This window comes from Lactuca serriola, chromosome 3 (assembly GCF_051521515.1).
Source record: "Lactuca serriola cultivar US96UC23 chromosome 3, Lser_US96UC23_V15, whole genome shotgun sequence".
NCBI lineage: Eukaryota > Viridiplantae > Streptophyta > Magnoliopsida > Asterales > Asteraceae > Lactuca > Lactuca serriola.
Window position 1 is genome coordinate 114,418,008 of NC_136410.1, and position 22,323 is coordinate 114,440,330.

Sequence of the window (22,323 nt, forward strand, 5' to 3'; positions counted from 1 at the left end):
ACCATATATTCTATAATATTCACTTATTCTAAACTTTCAAATGCTCAGAGCATTATGAGAAAGAAGGACTAGAATTTTGTGTGACTAAAGTTGTTAAACAACTGTTAAGAGCATTCTAAGATTATACCAAAAGACTGGTTGCTTGTGGATAGTTAGAAGTATGATATTAATTTGGACGGACCATAGTGAAATTATTATGGATTGAGATTGTTCTTAATTAGAATTGATGGCCATATGGAAATATAGAAATGTTTCCATAATGGGAGATACTTGAAAAGTATAAATGTAAGTTGGAAACTTTAATGCAACATAAGTGTTCTAGGAGTGTACCTTTAATTAGAACCTTCATTACCATAGAATTGTTTCTAGTAACAAAGTTCCAATAGAATATTCTGTAATATTCAAGATTCAATATTTGAGACTTTGGAATCTTGATATCACATGAGATTAATGCATGTTGAGTTGGAATTCCATCACATGTTGGATAGCGATAAGAATTTAGAATTGTGAAATGAGCATCTTTAGAATAATGTCCTGTTGATCTGTTCACAAAGGAAGGACCATAGAGAGGAATAATATGCATGTTTATAACATGACATGACTGATTTTTAATTCAAGTGGTTTGTTGATTACTCGAAACATTATACAATTAATAAAGTCGTAATCGTTATTATGATTAAATAATATAGATTATTTATGTTCAATAGTTTTGAGACCATAGTTAATTAATTTATTATTGTGTTTCACTTTACACGTTTTACTTCCTGAATGATTTGATGGTTTAAAATTCCACAATCGCTCATACTTTTGGAAGTAAATAGTGAATTAAGATTGTCATGAATTGAATTGTAGTTTGTCTATGGAGATTAGACATTGCAATGGTTGCTACAATGTTCATGAGTACTTACAAAAATGGGGTTTTTGAGTATTGGATAAACCCAAGCCAGATAATTACTTCATGGATTCTATCACGAGTAATGGTGAGACGATAATATCTTTTATTCTTCAAACGGAGATATATGAGTTGTAATTTACAAATTGGTTGTGTATTGGTATTGCGAAAACGCATCGGTAACGTGATGTTATAAAACATTGTGTCATATATGACTTGGTAAGTAGAAGATAGAAGCATATAAGTCGAAGTTTAATCATTCCTTTTTCCCTAACATGAAACACAATATCTTTGGGACCTTTGATGATTTGTTGCCGACATCTGAAGTGCTTGGCTGAGCCCATACTAAATTGATGTTTTCAATTAGTAGTCTGAATTCAGTCGTCATAAATCAGGAAATCGAGAAACAAAATCTTGGAATATGAGATTGATTCTAATCCGTGTCTCACGTCTATACGATATCTTGCAGAATGAAGGAATATTTTATCACTTTTCTTAGGACTGATGTCTAATCAAATTAGAGATTGGAGTTGCTTTGGAAAGCACCCCTTTGATGTTCATTTAGAAGTTATACTTGCAATTGTAGTTATAGACTTATTCAAGTGGGAGACTGTTGGATTAGGTTTCTAAGCCAATAACTAAAATTGTATGTACTTTAATTAAAAGAGAAGTCCTTTTGGGTTTCCCTCAAACCTAGTATTTGACAGAATGAATTTTTAGAGAGAGAGAGGTTGATTTATTGGTTTGTTATAAGATTACTAAATAGCAATAAATAATTTAGTAATATATTATGAGGTTAATGTATTAATTAGACATAGTATTATTTAATTAACAATTAATTAGAAATTAATTAAAATTAATTGGATAATTAAAAGTATAGGGACTAAAGGTGAAAATGTTCAAAAGTTGAGTATTGAAGAATTTCAGAACCTTCCATAAGGGGGACGATTTTGGAGGAGGTTCCTAGGGCTTCTTGGAAGCCTTAGGGATCCTTAGGGAGCAAGAAAGGGGATAATGGTTATCCAAGGAAACCTGTCTTATCTTAGACTCCTTACTCACCTATATAAACCCCTCATGGGATTCATAATTTCGGCACTCCTTCTCTAAGAGCCTTCGAGCCAAAATTACTTCCCCTCTCCTCTCTCCTCTAAAGTATTATATTGTTAGGGATTGGGTACAAACAATTAGAGGCACGGGATTTATGGTGCTTGCTTTTTGAAGCTTGGTCAAGAAGGAATTGTTGATTATTTACTACAATAATCAAAAGGTATGTAAACCCTAAAATCCTACATGAATTTAAAAAATAGTATAACACTCCTAGGGTTCTTGATTTTCAATTGTTTGTTGCAATCAATAGAGTAGGCTTAGATCCAATAAGTTGCATGTGAACTTAGGGTTATGTTTTTCCGCCTGATATTTTTTTGTAACCTATAAAACCTATCAATATATACTTGTAGGGATTATGAAGGCAGTATCTTCTTGATCAGATGGCTCCATCTGTATTTTTTGGAATCTTGCTAAAGCTTCCATGAATGTTAGTAGCTCATGTCCTGTTGTGGCATCTACCATCGAGTCTATGTGTGGTAAGGGGAAAGGATCCTTAAGGAATTATTGAGATCCATGTAATCCACACACACTCTCCATTTTTCATTCTTCTTTTGGACCACCACTACTTTAGCTAGCCATCTTGGGAACTTGACTTCTTTAATCATCTCTATTTTAAAAAGTTTTTCAACTTCTTCTTGAATAATTTGGTTTCTTTCAGGTGCAAATTTCCTTCTTTTTTCGTGTATGGGGCAAATTTCCTTCTTTTTTCGTGTATAGGCCTGAAAGAAGGATCTATATTGAGTTTATGAGTTATAATTTCCTTATCTATACCTATTATACCCTCATTTTTCCAAGAAAAGGTCATGTTTCTGTCCTTTAAGAATTTTATCAGTTCTTGCTTTATTTGTTATGCTATTGAGGATCCTATGAGCACTTTGACTTCTGGATCCTCGGGGTTTAGGGGCACTTACTTTACATCCTGATCGCTTGCTTCTAGAATGCCCCGTTCCCCCTACTTTAATTGCTATGCTTGTCATGGTACTGTTGAAGACTTCATCGAGGTCTTATAACATTCTTTAGATTCTTTCTGATCCCCGACGATCTTCATTGTCCCCCATGGGGGTAGGTATCTTGACGCACTGGTGGTACGTTGACGGGACTGCTTCCATGTCATGGATCCATGGCCTACCTAATATGATATTATAGGAATACAAAGCATCAATAAAACAAAAACGTTGCATGGAATTTACACCTTCAATGTATATGGGTAGCTTGATTTCTCTAATGGTGTGCTTTGTTTCACCACTAAATCCTATTAGGATCATGGATCTTTTGATTATTTTGGATTCTGGGATGTTCATCTTGGTTAGAACATCTAAAAGTATGATGTTCACTAACGATTCTACGTCTACCAGGATCCTTCTGATGAAGTGATTGGTGATATATAGAGTAATCACCAAACCATTATGGTGAGGATCCTAGCTGTTTTCTTTATCCTGTTCGTCAAAGATGATCTCATTGCTGCTTGTGATCGACGTGTTTTTATAGGGTCTTTCTACTTTTTTTTTTGCCTTGGACACTTTGGCATGCATTTTAGCTGCAGAATAAGAGGTTCCACAAATGTTAGATCCTATGGAAATAACATTGATTACCTTGGGATTTGATTAAGGGGATCTTGGTTTTTCTGGGATCTTCATAGGGTCTTGCTCTTTTTCCTTGGATCTTTCTTTTTTCCTTCCTAGGATATCTTTGAGATATCCCTTGCTTATGATATAGCTAATCTTCTTTCCGAGGGCTATGCAATCCTCAGTGTTGTGAATGAAATCCTCATGATATGCACACTACATGGATTTGTCTTTCCAGTTGTTCGACTTCTCTCCCTTTCTTAGCCATCTTGCTTTGTTACCAAGATCCTATATGGCGAATATTAGACCTGAAAAATCCACAGAGAAGCAATAGTCAGTACTTTTAGGAAATTCTTCTTCTTCTCCTTCATCATCGAGGGCATTAACCCTGTGATGATCAGGTTTGGAATATGGTTTTGACTTATAGGATCTTTAGGCTGTGGATTCAGCCTTCCTGTTAGGATTGTTATAGGAACTTGGTGTGTTGGCCCTCCTTTGTATTTCTTTGTCTTCTTCCAATCTGATAAATCTTAGTGCTCGGCCCCCGACTTCATCTATATGTTTGCATGGAGTCATTACAAGGTCTTAGTAGAATGAAGAATCCTTCTTCAAACCTATCTTAAAGGCATCTAAGACAGTGGACATGTCGATGTTTGATATGTTTAGAGCTTCCCTACCAAACCTGCTTACAAATTCCCTTAGGGATTCTTTGGGATCCTGGACTACCCAGTAGAGATCACTAGTGGTCCTTTCAAATATCATGCTGCAAGAAAACTGATTATTGAAAATATTAACTAAATGATCGAAAGAGGTAATAGAATAAGGAGGAACGTTAATAATCCATTTTAAGGCTAATCCTATAAGATTCGATTTGAATCCTTTGCACAAACAACCTTCTTTTAAGTGTGGTGGGATGGGAATGATCTCCATTCTCTCCCTATATTGTGCAATATGTTCTTTAGGATCCATGGTTCCATCGTAAGGCTTCATGCTAGGAGTTTGGAAACGCTTAGGAACTTTGGAATTTGCTATTAAGGGGATAAATCTTGAGATCCTATGACTGGTGAGGGATGCTTCCGGTATAGTTTGGACCACCCATGGTACGCGTGAGATCATCTGTCTTAGTTGTTGGAGTTCTTTGGCCATAATTGGACTTATTCTTGCAACAAGATTCGTAGAGTTAGCATTAATAGTTACACCGTTAAAGAAGTTAGCAATATTTCTGTTATTAGGAGTATTGAAGGTCTTATCAAGATCCTGGGTCACAGGAGTTTGGATGTTTGTGATCGTTCTCCCTGTTGGGGTAGCAACGAATGTTGGAGCTGTCGATTTTGGGTGTTTCCCTAGGGGTCCTGCATTGTCGAAATTCAGGATCCTTGGTTGTAAGATTGAGGGTGTGGCCTTCTGATGTTTGAGGATCTCTGCCCTCATCCTTTCTACTTCCTTAAGCAACATTTTTTTTGTCTTCATGTTGCTGGGCCACATGCTGTATCAACGTCTTCATCATGGAGAAGAGTTCATTATTAGAGACCGAGGCAGGAGGATCATGGGATCCCAAGGATCCTAGGCCGACCAGAGGAGTGCTCTTCTTTGGTACATCAGAAGTTTACCTTTGACCAGGGAGTTCGCTTGGAGGATGTGGAATGTTTTTCAAAGGAATAGAGGGAACAGAAGAATAAGAGAAGGTTAGTTGTGTAGACATGTTATTTGATGACTACGCTAGAGTGGGTGCCAAATTGTTTTGTTCAAAAATCGACTGAGTGGATATTAACCAAATTGAATAAGAGGCTGTGGTGTTGTTGGTGAAGTGATTATCGAAATTAGAACAAGATTGCACAAGTGATGTACAAGGAAAGCCCTTGATCCTTGCTAGGATCTCCGACACAAAACCTTGGGAGGTGATAACGATTACCTGTCTTGTTTAATTGTATTGATTGAAATATGAATTGCAGAGATGAAAGTAAGTAAACGAGTACAAGTATTGGAGTGAACCTATATGTGTGTAGTGTGCGAAGTACATGTGTATTTATAGTCTAGTCTAAGTAACAATAAGTCCGATATTTTCGGGATCCTCTCAAATAAAAATGAACACGTTGTCTTGACTTGGTATTTGTGGGTCTTTTGCCTGGTAAAAACGTTTCTCTGTTGAGAATGAGTCTTATGTTGACTAATTCTGCACATGTGAGAAAAAGACTAGAAATATGTATGTTAGAAACGTTAGGAAATAATAGTAATGATAATGGTCAGGGTCCTGAGATACGCTTAGGATCCTGAAAGTTCTTAAAGATCTGGGATCCTGAATATGGTTAATGATCTTGGCCCTAACACTAGTTATAATTTCCTAACTTAGGTTTAATTCGACTTAAAATCTTGATTGAGTTTGGTCCTTACCGACATATAAGTCAGGTGGGTATAGTCACTATGGGAGCCTCATGATGCTGATGTGGAACACCTCTATGACATGAACAATACCTCCTTCACAGAGTGGCTAAGCTAGCCCGGTGCCCGGTAACCCCAACAACCACGAAACTATCTATCTTCTTCCTTTTCCTTCTCTCTTCGTGTGTTGACCACACCTCCAAGGCAGTGGCGACGTGATGATGAAGACGATGCTGATGTGGTTTGGTGAGGCGTAAAGACCATACCGGGCATCCTAATAATAAACTACATCCTCTATTGGTCTACATACACCACCACGAATATCACAGTAACATCTAATAAAGGAAAACAAACAATAATCAATGTCAATAACACATTTTAAACATTTAATCCATGAAATTAGTAATTTCAAAATGTTTTTTCAAAAAAATTTTGAAACAAAAAATATTGCATAAATATTGTTAATCTAAATAATGTATCCATCCTTTTATATCTCAAAAAATAAAAATAAATCAAAAGTAAGTTTTATCGTCTCAAAAGAATCTATATGCACTATGGCAGCATGTCTTCGGAATCGATTCTAGAAATTCCATGCCTACTGTGTACCGGTGTTTGTATGTGTTCTAATCTTAACCTAAACAACCCTAACTAGTTTAAATGTTTTATACTCAACTACAGAACATTTCAATCTAAAATAGATATGATTCCAATTCGATAACCATTTTATCGGGCACCAACATTGATCGCAAATAAAAAGGAAACCCTAATTCTAGTTCTCGGCTATCGTCGTCATAATTCTACTTGTTTTTTGGTAAATGTTCACCGGCACCGACACTTTCCACTTCTCCATCGAGAACCTCAACCACTTCTCAGACGACATCGTCGGTGGCTCCCCTGTTTATGAGTCACGACTACCTAGATCGCTACGATGTCTGTCAATTCCATTAATCTTGATCATCATGCTCCCCAATTAACGATTCACACTTTACCATAATACTTATTACGTTGCCTGGTTTTGGGTGTGATGGTGATATAACCAACTGAACTTGAATCGAGTAGTAACTGAAGTGCACCTCATTCGTATTTTTTGATTATTGCAATTTTTAACTGCAAAAAATAGCAACATACTTTTATTGATTTGTATATTGTAGCATGTTACTTTCCTTTCTTTGTATTGAAGCATTGCACTTTCAATCTTTTTCTTTTATTACGCCGTTGTACCAAACAAAATCTAAGGTTTTTTTTATTTATTTTTTATTTTTTATTTTTATCTATTAAGTTGTGTAATGAAATCTAAGTAATGATATATGTCTTGAAAAAGTGTTATATGTATAAGGTGGTTTTTTTTTCTATACCGAATGAATTGTGGTAAGATTAAATGACCATTTTAAACTTACATTCCTAAAGGTTCACATTTTTCATGAATTTTGAGTAAGAATGAGTTGGAAGGAAAAAAAAATTGAAAGAACAAATGGATAAAACGTTAGTGTCTTACTTCGTCAAGCCAAATTATTCATTAGCCTATTAAATCAAATAAACAACCATATATAGCTTTTCATAATGCAAATTAAATACTTAACCCACTAAACTTATTAAGTAAAAAAACAAAATTTTTTTCGTATGAGCACTCATTTTACTCATTTTAAGCACAAATATCAAAATGCCGTTCACTTTAATGACCCTGCCAAACATGTCCACCAAGTTTTTTTTTTTCCAAAAGAGAAATGTCCACCAAGTTGAACCATCAAAAACCAAATTTCCTCAAAAACCAAATTGTTGTCGTTTCAACAACTTAATGCCAATAACTTGCACATGTATTGTACTTCAATCTTCACACGTAAAGTATAACCCTTCTACTTTCCGTATTTACAAAACAACACCTCTTCTTATCAAATTTGCACTTAAGTTGTTTTATCCTCTTTTGTGAGTTCAGGCGGGGGTGTAAAGAAATCTTTAGTCAATCCCCAAACATTGAAATGAACCTCCTCAATCGTCCACTTTTCTTCAAATTGTCTCTTATGATTTGATGACTGTTCCCCATATCTAAAAATTGTTACAGACGTTCTCCCACTATGTGCAATGTTGACACCTTCAACATATCTGTAATCCTCTATCACTGATTCAGTACTAGTTTCCCAAAAAACACCATCCCCATTGTCATAATTCACAGTAAGCAAACGTGAATCCTCAAATTTCACTAAAAGGCCCGATCTTTGGCTAAAGTAACCCCAAATTGTGTGATGTATAATCTCGTATCTTGAATCTGTGTGTTCCTCGAGATCAGATTGGCTTGTGTCAATCTTCAATATAAAGCATTCCTCGTCGTTTATTACCTTTTCGCCTATGCATACCGCTTGAAGAAACAAATCTCCCGTGGACCTTGGGTCCAAACCCTACAAATGGGCAATGATTTTTAGAAAAACATTTGAGAAAATGATCATATATTAAGGTGAATGATAAAAAGATGCAAGCTTGTAAAAGTTTGGATATTAACATGTAACTTATTTTTCGTATTTTTTATACAGACGTATTGTTTATATACTATAACTTACAAGTTATATATAACTTACAAATAGTTATATACTATAACTTACAAGTTATGTATAACTTACAAGATTAAGTTGTGTTTCATTAAGTTAAGATCAAGTGCTAATCAATAAAAATGACAAAAATAAGTGAGATCCTATAAAAATGACAATGTTATCAAAATATATCGCAAAATAGTCACCAAAGACGTATAAAAAGTTCATGAGTATTTTTACCAAATAAACTTCATCACGTGAAAAAAAAGGAATCTTGCTTGCAAAATCTGTTTTATAAAATAGATTGTTATTTTATAATAAATATTAAAAAAATTGGTCAAGATCAACCATTTTTGTATTTTCAGAACCCAATGAAGTATTACACAAATTTATTAGGACGTTGGTTATTTCATATATGCCCCAACTTTAGTTTTCTTTCCACTACATCCCAATATTTAGACAAAATGATCGAGTGGTACATATAACATTGTCAAACTTTTCCCTTGTAGCATTGGCTTTCATCAGACGCCTGTTCTAGTCTTGATATCTATGCATTGAAATCATTTTTATAAGATTATAGAAATCTCCAAGATCATTTTAATGAAACTACCATTATGGCCATAATAAAATCGTTTCTACTACAAAAATGGTATTCATATCGTCAATAATACTGATGACAAGTACCTGAAGAAATCGACGAAGAGGACGAGGAGGACCTTTGGATATAGGTCTTAGTTGATTTGAAGACTGTCGCCACGAAATCTTGCCATTGCTTCCCGCAATAACTTTGCAACCCGCAACAAGTAGCTCCAAACACCATAAATTTGGATTCTTTTGCCAAAGCACAAATGCACCTGTCTGCTCTCTGCTTTCTGCTTTCACGGCTTCATCCCCTTGGTGGAAGTCTGACGAGCTAATTTTCAACTGCCCAATAGCACATAAACTTTGTACCGCATTTAAAGCCGGTTGTCCACCTATTGCCGCCATGTATTGTTGCACAATATATTTCGCCGTTGATGCTTCCTTAAAAAAAATGCAACATTTCATGTGTTATATTCACAATATAAAGAATTAATAAACAAGTACTACTTAGAAAATTTTGTATGCCCTAGGTAAGATGGTGTTAGGGTTTGCTTACAATAGATGAACTGCGAATGGATCGAGTGCGATTATCTAGTTGAATCTGAAGGGGAAGAAGAGGAGATCCAACTATGTATAGCAAAAAGGTTAGCTCGTTATAACGATTAACTATTATTGGAGACAACCATTTATCGGATGTTTGAGCCCTCATCCATGTTGACATGTTTTGCCATCGAAGATTTACACTGGTCCCCATGTTTGTAAACATCTCCTCGGGTATAGGTACATCAAGAACCGTCTCCAATGCATCTTCCCTTTCAAAATTCGGACAAAGTACCCTCATTTGTATTATCTGATTAGGGTCGTTTGTAGTTTTTCAATTTATGCGAATTCGGACCGAAAAATCTTGTTTTCTTGATATATTTTCAATGTTCTTGTAGGACTTTGGTAGTTTGTGATGAAAATGAGAAGGTTATGGTGTAGAGAGTTAAATGGCATATGTCCGAGGGCAAGGGCTACCCTTAATTGTAGGGTATGTACGGACATTATTTTAGCTATGAGTTTCTTGTGGACCAATTTGTGGCCATACGCCTATATAATTGTATTGATCCAATCTTGTTTTTAGCGAGCTTTTACTTTGTCTTTTTTATTTTCTTTTGCGATTCCTAGTATTATTTTCTATATAACAAATCATATATTAAGTTTTAAGAAATTAAATATCTGAATACATGTTTTAAAATATCCGAAATAAGCATATTACCGGCCTTGTAACATAATCTATTTATATAAAAAAATAACACCCTGTCGTTTTATACAGCTTAATCTCTTAAATATATGTCATAATCACATTATAATTAGCAATTTCAAGTTGGTGACGCATTTCAACTTTCAACATATAATTAATATGATACTTTTTTTTTTCTTTCATCTAAAATCTAGATAAGGCCAATTAATATTACACGTAAGCAATGCTATATCAAAGTTACTATTTTGCCCTTCTTGTTTGCGATTATGGCACTCGAACAACACTGTTTTGACTCTGCAACTCCGTGTCTACATTTCTTGATTTCTTTCTTCTTGTGAAAACTTCTTCCATCTCTTCAAGTGACCTCCCTTTAGTCTCAGGCAAAAAGAAAAAGAAAAAGATCCAAGCCAAAACAGACATACCAGCAAACAAAAAGAATGCCCCACCAATTGTGATTGCATTTACGAGGGATAAAAATGTCATAGACACAGTTGCATTGGTTGCCCTATTCACAGCCACCCCAATACTTGCCCCTTGCGCCCTTAACTTTAGTGGAAATATCTCACTACTATAAACCCATGTAACTGGTGCAAGCCCTATTGAGAAAAACATTACATATAGATAACATGTAGCTATACTTAACCAAAGTGCCCAAACTACCTTTTGGTCATGAGATTGATGCACTATGGTTAAAGCAAAACCTAACCCTAATAAGGCAACAATCATCCCTCCAACGCTTATTTGTAGAAGTTTTCGTCTTCCGGATCTATCAATAAAGAAAGTGGATGAAAATATAAATATTAATTTCGTAACACCGACTCCTATGGTTGCTAATAAGAGTTTCTTCTTGGTTGTAACCCCGGCTTTCTTGAAAATCCGTGGGCTATATAAGACCACGGCTTCAATCCCGGTTGCATGTTCAAAGAAATGGATCCCAATGGCGGCTAGTAACATCCATCGGACAGGCGGCGTTGGTCTTAGAAGTAATTCTTTCCATACGCCTTGACCACGCGTGTTATGTTTCAGTCTGACAAAATCGTCTGTACAGTCAGGATTTATCCCGGCTGCAAGCTTGATGTCTTGCAGCCGAGATTGTGCTTCTTCTTTGGTGTTTGACACCTTTAACAAGACGCGTTTAGCGTCCCCAAGACGGCCTTGCATGACAAGCCATCTTGGGGACTCTGGCATTCCCAGAATGCCAATAGCTAACCCTAGAGAAGGGAGAGTTGCAATTGCGAACATTACTCTCCAACCTATGTTCAAAGGTAAACTTGCCAAAAGGTAGTTTGAAATATAACCGGATAAAATTCCTATACTGATTCCAAGTTCCGGTAGAGAAGCTAAAATACCACGGGAACTGGCGGCAGAGATCTCGGCTGAGTACACGGGAGCTATTACAAGGGCAAACCCTACTCCAATTCCGGCGACACATCTGCCTGTCAAGAGAACTGCATAGGTCGGTGCAAAGGCCATTAGTAATGAGCCCAATAGGAAGATGATGGCGGCTGAGCATATGGTGTACCGGCGGCCTATGTAGTCGGCAGTTCTGCCGGCGCTCAGGGCGCCAACAAGAGCGCAGAAGTTGATGATTCCGGCAAGGACTTGGATTTGTACGTCGTTGATTTTAAGGTCTTCTTCAATAAAGATCAACGCTCCACTCATGACACCCGTTTCTACGTAAACGAATACAAAAAGATTAATAGATCGAGCATATTATCAAATATAAAAAGAATAGGCCGTACATATTATGATAAAAACACAAATACAAAGATAAGTACATACATACGAATATTTAATTTAATAAGTACATACACACATATTTTGAAAAGAGATCGAGAGTACCATAACCAAAGATGATGGAGATCATAGAAGCAACAATGGCACAAGCACAAGAATAAGTGTTAATTTTTTCATCCTCTTTTCCTTTTCCTTCCCCCATGTTTCAAGCTTCACTCTTTTCTTATCTCTCACGCCCACCCAATATATATATATATATATATATATATATATATATATATATATATATATATATATATATATATATATATATATATATATATATATATATATAGGAAGGGTTATATGGAAAATAAACAATTAGGGCAACACATGTTGAAACTAATGAAAGCATGACAACACATCATTTTGGAATAACTACATAAATAACTTCCATAGTAGATTGCTTATGAATAAAGAAATGGACACGTGTCACTTGATCATTGGTTCCAACATATGTTGCCCTAATTGTTCACTTTCCATTGAACCTAACCCATATATATATATATATATATATATATATATATATATATATATATATATATATATATATATATATATATATATATATATATATATATAATTTTTGTTAGTTGTAGTTTTTGGGGATAATATTAATATGATTTTATTTTATCAGTAGAGAAAATTTTATTTTATAAGCTTCAAATAGATATATTTGTTATCAGTGGTTTTGGGGTATATTATTAAATATGATTAATACTTGTAATTATGTGGTTTATAAGTAAAAAGTAAAATAAACTATCTATGTAATTTTAACGTATATTTTAGAACGTATTGTGTTTTTTAATTATGAGATTAACATGTTTTATTTTTTTAACTGAATAATGACAATATGGAAGATATATTTTAATGTATTTCTTTCACTCTCAAAAGAAATATACTAATATTAATTAATTTATTAATTTATTTATATTAGCTACATATTTTATATTTATTTGGTGATAAGAGAGAATAATAACTATAATTTGTTCTTATAAAAACCATTGACCGATTTAAGCTTATCTTGCTTTTTTCAAGAACCTCATCTAATAAATTACTAAAAGACCACTTACATGAACCCATAGGCCATAACTTAGTTGAATCAAAGTATTTGTAATATGACACATTTATTTTTCTTTTAAAAGAGGAATAAAAAGAAATCCAAATTGTGTTCCGAAATTAGAAAGTGGAAATGCAGTAAGCCGATATACAACTCATAGTAAACGGGTCAACGGTTCACACCTGTGTTCGAGGGAAATAGGCAGATAGGGCAATGGGCCGCGTGGACCATCATTGGTAGGCAGTAGCAATGTCAAAGGGACGAAATATTTAATATCGTGATATCACAAGAGTGAAATAAAAAACTAAATTTAGAATAAATGTCGAAACTGTTGGGTAATTGGCAGAGTGTTAAAAATATCTCAAATAAAAATATCTGTATTTGAGAATCTGATGTAAAATTATATGAAGTTTAGGATATTGGGAAAGTTGTAAATGGGATATCAAGCCTTCTCGGATTCGGATACAAACACTTTATTTTTGAAGTCTTTTTTTTTTAACTTTGACTTTAAATATTTTTGTTTTTGATAGATAATACTAGATATATATGAATGTATTTTATTTTAGATATTTTTTCATTGTTATAACTTTTATCAACTAATATATTACACAAATAAAAATATTTAATGTCAAAATTGAAGAAAAAAGATTTCAAAAGTCAAAAATAGACTATCAATTTGGGACGGAAGGAGTATGATATTAAAAAAAGTTATTATTTTTTATTTAAAAATATAATAGATTTGAAGAATTAATGGTTTGGATGTACTTTAGTGATTTTCTCCATGTCTTTTCATCAAGTTTTTAAAAACATTTGCACGGTAACTTAGGTGACATTTGGTTCATTAAAATCCTTGAGAATTAGGAATTAGAATCCATTTCTTTCATATATCCATGTTTTGTTCAAGATTTGCTAAGGAATTGATTCTTAAAAAATAGAATAAAACTGTAACACTCGTTTTTCAAAATGGATCAGTTGGTAATCGAAAAAAGTCAAAGACTTGGTTTTTGAGGAAAACCATATGCCACGGCGTGGTGCAAGGAATGCCACTACGTGGCATGACATCTGAGGAACGCACATTTTAATGATCACCACGACGTGGCAGCAGTTGCAGCCCAAGCCTATAATTTTTAGGATTTTCCCCATATTTAAGTGCTCTAACTCTTGGTTTAGGGCATCTCCTTCAGCCTGCACCAAACCCTAGCCTCCATGGATAATTAAGAGCTTGGTTGCTTGAAGTTGTGGGTGTTCTTGATTTAGTGAAGCTTGTGAAGAAAGAAACTCCTTCTTGGTGCGAGGGAGCATATAGCAAGACTAGATCCATCATCTTCTTCAAGTTTCTGGACCTTTGGAGGTAAAACGCTTGTACTATGACCTTGTTCTTTTGAGATTCATGTGTTGGTCATTATTGGTTGGCTTTGGTCCCATTCTTGGATGCTCTTGGAGTTTAAGGAACTCCAAAGCATAATATGACATTCTTATGGTCATGAACTTCTGTTAAGTAACGAAAAATGTCTTAATTTGAGAGTTCTTGGTCCCATGTGCAAGTTTTGGTCATATTAAGGACTTAATAGACTTAGGGGCGGAGATCTTGCCTTGGAGTGAAGTCCAAATGGATAAAGTTGGAAACTTTATCCATTAATTCATTGATAAGGATTAGATCCGAAGTTTTAAGCCTTGACTTGTAAGGATTAAACTCTTAATGAAGATTTGAGGAAAAATGGCAGTGACCACGACGTGGCCAAGGAATGACCACGATGTGGTGAAGTTTAGAATCGCGACTGTATTGTCCTGGCATTCCCACGACGTGGAAATGTCTTACATGTCGACTATCTTGTTTGAACATGCCCATGATGTGGCAAAGAGGTCTCCACATCATAGTGACTATTGACTTGGTTGACCGTTGACTCTTGTTGACCGTTGACCATTGACTTTTGACAAATTTGACTTGGGGCCGGACTTGGAGGTTTTGGATTGTTGGTTTAGGATTTATCTCTTTGATGTTAGTCGGTATCCTGGATTGAGTAGTGCAAGGTGTGAGAGTGTTGTTGTACCTTTTGCATGATAGAATAAAGGTATTGTTAGAGTACGTGCATGCTAGTTAACTAGGTTAACTCCTTGTTATACTTGTGCAACATAGGACACTTGGTGTCATTGTAACACACACAAATTTTCAAACTTTTTCAAAGTTTAAAATGTTATGGTTTAAACAAAATCATTATGAGTATTAACCCACATTTAACAAGAAACCGGTCTCACAAAGACATTTATGATTAAAACATTGGGTGTTACCATTAAGCATCATACAAACCATAACAAGCAAATAAGAATTACATCAATACAATACATAAGAAATGTAACATCCCGACTCCCAGGTATAAAATTTAAAGCTTTATATATTCATATTTTAGACCTACTCGACGAGTTGGCCGTCCCAACTCGTTGTGTAGAGACGGATCATGCCGTGTGGTTTATGGAACCTACTTAACGAGTTGGAGAACTCCAACTCAACGAGTAGAGGTTGTGCATGGAAACTCTAATTTTTAGGGTTTGCACCCTATTTAAAGGACCTTAAGTCCTCCTTCCAGCCTCCTTACCACCTTTTGATGTCCAGAAGCAAACTCTAATCGATCTAACCCCTATTTTGAGTGTGTGTGTGAGGCTAGAAGTCTGTTTTTGGTACATTTGTTGAAGAAACTTGAAGATTAAGAAGCTTAGAACGAGAAGGAGCTTGTAGATCCAACATCTACATCGTTTTGGCTTTCATTTGAAGGTAAAAAGTCATTACCTTGACTTCTCATTGTTTAGATCTTCCCTTGTGAAAGAAAATGGTCATTTCTAGTGCAAAATGGAGTCACTTTCGGATTTGAGCTTGTCACAAGGGCACGGTTTCAGATCTGGACTCCTCTAGGCCCTTATGGACATAAAGCCTCAAGCTTTATGAATCTTTGACCCTCCTCCATGTCCAAAACCTCTTCCTAAGGCTAGTTTTAAGTGTTTTAGCTTCTTGAAGCCTTGCATGCACGTAAAGTTAGCAACTTTACGTGGTAACTACACCCTAGGAGGCTACATCTATAGTTTTGAGCTTCGGTTTCGCTTAAAAGCATCTGAATGAGAAACTGAATGAAGGAACTTGACGAGTTGCACAGTCAACTCGACTAGTTGAATGACGGTTTACTGCTTTCTAGATTCGGCATGAACTCAACGAGTTGTATAGTTAACTTGACGAGTTGGTTAGGGTTTTTCTAAACCCTCTGGAAACTACATGGACTTGACGAGTTGTTTGGAAACTCAGCGAGTTGACTCAAGTTTTTGGCCTCTGTGTTCTGAAGTAACTCGACGAGTTGCTAGATGCACTCGACGAGTTGGGTCAACAAGGACTGTTGACCTTGACTGTTGCCTATTGACTTTGACCAAGGTTGACTAAGTTTGACTTCAGGGGTATTTTAGTAATTTGGGTTTTATAGAATTAGTCCTATGCTACTTGTAGGTGTCTGAGTTTGGAGATATGTTTGGGAGTTTGACATTATCATCCAACGCTACTTGTGAGGTGAGTTTTCCTCACTATACTCAAGGGTCTAAGGCACCAAGGCCGACCCTTTGGATTGTTATCTTGTTTTGTTATTGCTATGATCTATTAGATCGGTATTCTAGTAGATAGGATGTTCTATGTGGTTATGATCTGTTAGATCGATATCCTGGTAGATAGGATGTTGCTATGCTTAGTGATCTGTAGATCAGTTTAACTGTCTGTAGACTGTTATGTGATTATCCGATATATGTGCACATGATTGATTGGTGGTTGAGGCTTTTATGCTTTGTGCGAGAGCCAACAGACCGGGGCATTCCAACCCGATGGTTGTCGGCCTGGGGCATTCCAACCTGATGGTTGATTGGGCCCATAGTATGTTGTTATTGTATTTGTGTTAATAGTTGTGTGGGTATTTTGGGGGAACTCACTAAGCTTCAGGCTTACAGTTGTTGATTTTATTTCAGGTATTTCAGATGATCGCGGGAAGGTAAAGGTGTGATTGTGCACCTCCTTATGTTTTTATGATTGATTTCTGGGATACTCTGACATGAAACTATTTTGAAAACAGTTTGTAATAATTAGTGGTTTTTGAATGTTTTAAAAAGTTTTAAATGCGCATGATTTTTATGGATGTTACAAGGAACTTAACAAGTTCCATTCCATTCTCTATCTTTTGACTTGTAACTTTCATCTATCATCAGCTTTCCTTAATTTCAACATGAGATACATGACATTAAAAAAAGATATGTAAGACAAAAATGTCTCGTGAGCTACGTGTGTTTGTGACCCAAAACATTTATCACAATTTCATTAAAAACATTTCATCTTTGTAAAACGAAATTCAAATAGACATTTTCCACAATTCTTTCCATATCAAAATATTATTGGATTAAGGTGTCTTACCTCATAACTTAATTGATATATTCTTGTAATTAGAAGCAAAGTCCTTTTTGGATTGCCCTCATACCTGAAAATAACTAAAAATGATATTAAGAGAGAGAGAAAGATAATTTATTAGATTATTGTATGATTAATAAAATAATTTAAGTTATGGAAAAATGATTTGTTAATATATTATGTGATTAATATATTAATTGGAAATAGATAGTTCATTTGCAAATTTATTATGTGATTAATAAATTAATATGAGATCAATTGTTAAATAATTTATTTGTTAATTTATATGATTAATAAATTAATGTGAAATCAATAAGAATTGATTTTGTAACACCCATTTTAAGTATGAGCTAATCCATTATATTTTTTTTGATGTCTTCATTTTGGGTGGCATGGCGTGGTGGAGCCTCACCACGACTTGACGATATTTTCAAGGATCACGAGATTTAAAGACCCACCACGATGTAGCAACTGATTTTAATGATACCCTAATTTTCGGGCTTTGCACCCTATTTAAAGGTGTGAGGAGGCTAGGGTTTATTCATCCTCAGCCTCCATCACCCTCAAGCTTTAGGAACCTTAACCCTAATTCCTTCTTCTGAGTTGTGAGCCCATTTTGGTGATTTCGGTTGCTTTTGAAGGAAGAAGAGGCGTTGGAAAGGATTGTGGTGCTTCTTGGTTGGAGTGAAGATCTCTTTTGGGCTTCTATGGGCCTTTGTAAGTGTCCAAGCTCCTTGCTTTATGCTTCTATGATGATAGATCTAAGGTTTTGTCCCATTTTCTTATTGTGTGACCTAGTTAGAATGGAAGGATTCCATAAAGTTGGCAACTTTATGGATCCTAGAGGTCCCTTTGATATCATATGTTGTAGATATGATGTTCCATGGTGTATGTTACCCTATGCATGAGTTTGTAGCCTCTTTATCACTCTTGTTGACCTAAAATGAAGGAGACATGCATTAGACATGCATGTCAATAAAGCAACCAACTTTATTGCTCTTGGGGTAAAGGAAAACCCTTATGGAAAGTTTGGGCTTATGTATTTTGTGATTTAGGACTTAACAGTTCAGTTGTACTTCTTGATGACCTTTAGAACCTAGGTTTAGAGATATTGTCTTAATGGATAAAGTTGGAAACTTTATCCATCAAGGCGTTGGGAAGAAGTAGATTTGGGGGTTTAAGCCATTGAAAATGAGTTAAAAACATCTTAACTCGAATAACCATTAAGACTAGTTCCTACGGCGCGGCACTAGGCCGCCATGGTGTGGCGACCAGAGATCAATCGTCCGTTTCATCGTTTTGTGCCCACGGCGTGGCTAAAGGAAGGTCATGATGTGGAGGGTTGCTGATGGCATTTTGAATTCCTTGACTTGGATCCATATCGTGTTTAGACCCATGGGCCACGACGTGGCCAAGGATGGGCACGACATGGAGGTCAACTAAAATTGACTTTGTATTTGACCATTCAATTTTTGATCTAGGCTGACTTTTGGTCAACTCTTAGTTTTTGGAAGGTAGACTAAGGGTTTACCTTATATGAATGTCTAGGTGGGGTATATCACCTATATTTCGGTATTGAGAGCAGTAACAGTTGATTATCGTCTGAGAAGTGAGTCTCTTCAATGTACTTGTGGGTCAAAGGCACCAATGTCGGCCCAATAGATTATGTATGTATGATGCTACCTGTCTTTGTGACTCTTGCATGTGTTGTATATATGTCGGACGAGGCCCATTATGTAATATCGGGTGGGGCCCGATGAATACAGAGCGGGGCCTAATACATGTATGGTGTGTGGTATCTTGGGAACTCATTAAGCTTTGTGCTAAAGCATTATTTTTATGTTTCAGGTACTTCCGATTCCAAGGGGAAGAGTTACGTGAGTGCATCGCCTCCACCGATGTTCCTCATTTTATGACATTGTTTTGTACTTTGGTGAATATTTGATACTTTTCTATACATTGGTGGGCTTTTGGAGTAAATGAATGGTTGATTTGGTTGTCTTAAAACAAAAAATTTTACTTAGTGTTTTTGGGATGTTACAAGTTAGTATCAGAGCCTTGGTTTGAGGGATTCGGGCACACTCCCGGGTGTGTTTGGACTCAAAAGGAAATGAATTTTATAAAAGATATTTATAAAGTAAAGGGGGTGTGATGCATGAAATTAGACAAGCTCAAGTGATTATTTCCCAAAATACCCATACATGTTTATTGTTTTAGTATGTATATATGAGTATAGCATGTTAGATTAGGGCTAAGGATCTGCTCAAGATTTCGTGATAAAATGTTAGAAGAGATGCCTTTGTATGCTAGTATGGATTTCAAATGATTGGATAGAGTGGCGTGATTAGGTAGTGCATTGGTTTAGAACTCGATGCTCGAATGTTGCTTGCTTTTGATGGGTTTTGAGCATTCTAACACTTCCTAAGTGTACATGCAACCCTAATAACCTTGGATCTATGTTTGTCTAATTATCATGCAAAGTTGAATTCCAAGGCTATATTCCTATCTAGCATACATGGGGAACAATTTTAACTTGAATAATAGATAGAATAACTTACCTTGTTGTTGCTTGTGTTCCTTGAAACCTTGTGAGCCTAGCACCCCAAGTGTGATGCCTCAAATGCTTCACACAACACCAAATGCTCTTGAAAGAACTTATGAGAGAACACACACTTCTTGAAATCGGCCAAGCCCTCTAGTTTCTTCTGTCTAACCGATTTTGGTGGAGAATATGATTCTTATATAGTGTTGACACATCTAGGGTTACACCATGTAAACCCTAATGTGTCATGACTCTTCATTTCCATGACCCATGGGTTTGTAACTCCCATGGAGCATCCTATGGGTAGAACCCAACTTGATAATCCATGGAGCCTCTTAGCCCACTATACAAGATATGGATGATTTACATAATCAACCCATATATTTAATTAGTTCTCTTTTGACCACTTAATTAATTCTAAATTAATTATTGATCAAACTAATCAAATATTATTATTAATATATTAGAACTTATAATATATTAATAATCTCCAAATGTTATTTCTCTCATTTAGTCTATCCAATTGCATGGTGCCATGCAACCCAAATGGACCATGCCGGGTCGGGTCAAGTACATACCAGAAATAGTTATGGACTTAGACACCTTATCCAACAGTCTCCCACTTGGATAAGTCTAATAACTATTACTGCAAGTATGACTTCAGGAACCGATCAGCAATCGTAGCTCTTTTCAAGGTTTCTCGGAACTGAGAAGATGATGGTACGCCATTTAAGATAAGTGATCATATAATCCTCTGTTCTAGATATCAGCCGGACAAATACATGGAACACTGTCTTGCTTATTGTCCAGCATTTGTTTCCCGATTTCCGATTTGTTTGACATAGAACTTAATTGAACACATCAACTTAGTTCTGACCGGGCCCGGTACATGGGTCAAAACAAAATCATCGAGGGGCCCAGATATCAGCTTCTAATCCAAGAAGGAACAGATAAACTTCGACTCATATGTTTGTTCTACCACTCATTGAATCACACACAAGAGTACGATTTATAACATCGAGTTACCAATGTGGTTTCGTACAATCAATGCATAACCAACTTGTAAGTAACAAATCATATCTCTAGGTTTGAAGACTTATACGATTTTACCGTCTCACGATCACTCGAGATAGAATTCCATGAAGTGATTCCAGTGAGCGTGGGTTGAGTCCAATGCTCAGAACTTATGAGCACTCATGATTGCTGTAGCCTTGTCCAAGACCTCTACAACCAAACATGACAGTCTTGATTCATACCTACTTCCGACATATGAATGACTGTGGAGGTTTGAATAATATGTTATACCAAACAAAAATTATTCTGGAAGTCAAAACATGCAAAAGAAATATAGTAAACGATCGACAAGAGATAGCAACACCTTACTCATAAATAAAACATTTTTACTCATCATCAAATGTCAATTACACTTTACAAATTTCGAGGTTATCTAACTACTAAATCTAATATCATCCTTCAGCCCTATGCTCCGAGCATGCTGAAGATGCTTAACCCGAGTCAGTCCCTTTGTGAGAGGATCTGCCGGATTCTCATCTGATGATACCCTCTTTGCCACGAGGAGTCCTTCTTCGATCCGATGTCTGATGAAATGGTATTTTCTGTCGATGTGTCTGGATCTCCCGTGATCCCTTGGTTCCTTGGCTAAGGCAACAACACTTTCACTATCACAGAAAATTTTCATTGGCTCTTTAATAGCTGGTACAACTCCAAGGTCTCCAATGAAGTTCTTCAGCCATATCGCCTCCTTTGCTGCCTCGCTAGCTGCAATATACTCTGATTCACAAGTAGAATCTGCCACTGTCTCTTGCTTGGAACTCTTCCAAGAAATTGCTCCTCCGTTTAGGGTAAAGACCCAGCCTGACTGAGAGCGGAAATTATCCCTATCATTCTGAAAGCTAGCATCACTATACCCTACAACTCTCAAGTCATCACTCCCACCGAGGGTAAGGACCCAGTCCTTAGTCCTCCGTAGGTACTTGAGGATATTCTTTACCGCAATCCAGTGTGCCTTGCCAGGGTTCGCCTGATACCTGCTAACCATACTCAGGGCAAAGGCTACATCGGGTCGAGTACACGTCATAGCATACATGATCGATCCTACAGCCGAAGCATAAGGTGTTCGACTCATTTCTGCTATCTCAGCCTCAGTGCTAGGGCTTTGTGTCTTACTCAATCTGGTGTTACTCTGGATGGGTAACTCTCCTTTCTTGG

At 36.1% G+C, this 22,323-nt stretch overlaps 2 protein-coding genes across 2 annotated transcripts; both read right to left on the reverse strand.

Moving 5' to 3' along the window:
* Positions 1 to 7,492: 7,492 nt before the first annotated feature.
* On the reverse strand, positions 7,493 to 10,058 carry LOC145093074 (spindle assembly abnormal protein (DUF620)). Its single transcript, XM_079031118.1, has 3 exons — positions 9,604 to 10,058; positions 9,150 to 9,488; positions 7,493 to 8,336 (listed from the first exon to the last, which is right to left on the reverse strand). The coding sequence occupies exons 1-3, from the start codon at positions 9,886 to 9,888 to the stop codon at positions 7,845 to 7,847; spliced, it is 1,116 nt and encodes a 371-aa protein (XP_078887244.1). The 5' UTR covers positions 9,889 to 10,058; the 3' UTR covers positions 7,493 to 7,844.
* A 373-nt stretch (positions 10,059 to 10,431) lies between these two features.
* LOC145093073 (putative polyol transporter 6) lies at positions 10,432 to 12,265 on the reverse strand. The gene is made up of 2 exons (XM_079031117.1): positions 12,133 to 12,265; positions 10,432 to 11,963 (listed from the first exon to the last, which is right to left on the reverse strand). The coding sequence occupies exons 1-2, from the start codon at positions 12,227 to 12,229 to the stop codon at positions 10,555 to 10,557; spliced, it is 1,506 nt and encodes a 501-aa protein (XP_078887243.1). The 5' UTR covers positions 12,230 to 12,265; the 3' UTR covers positions 10,432 to 10,554.
* Positions 12,266 to 22,323: the final 10,058 nt, after the last annotated feature.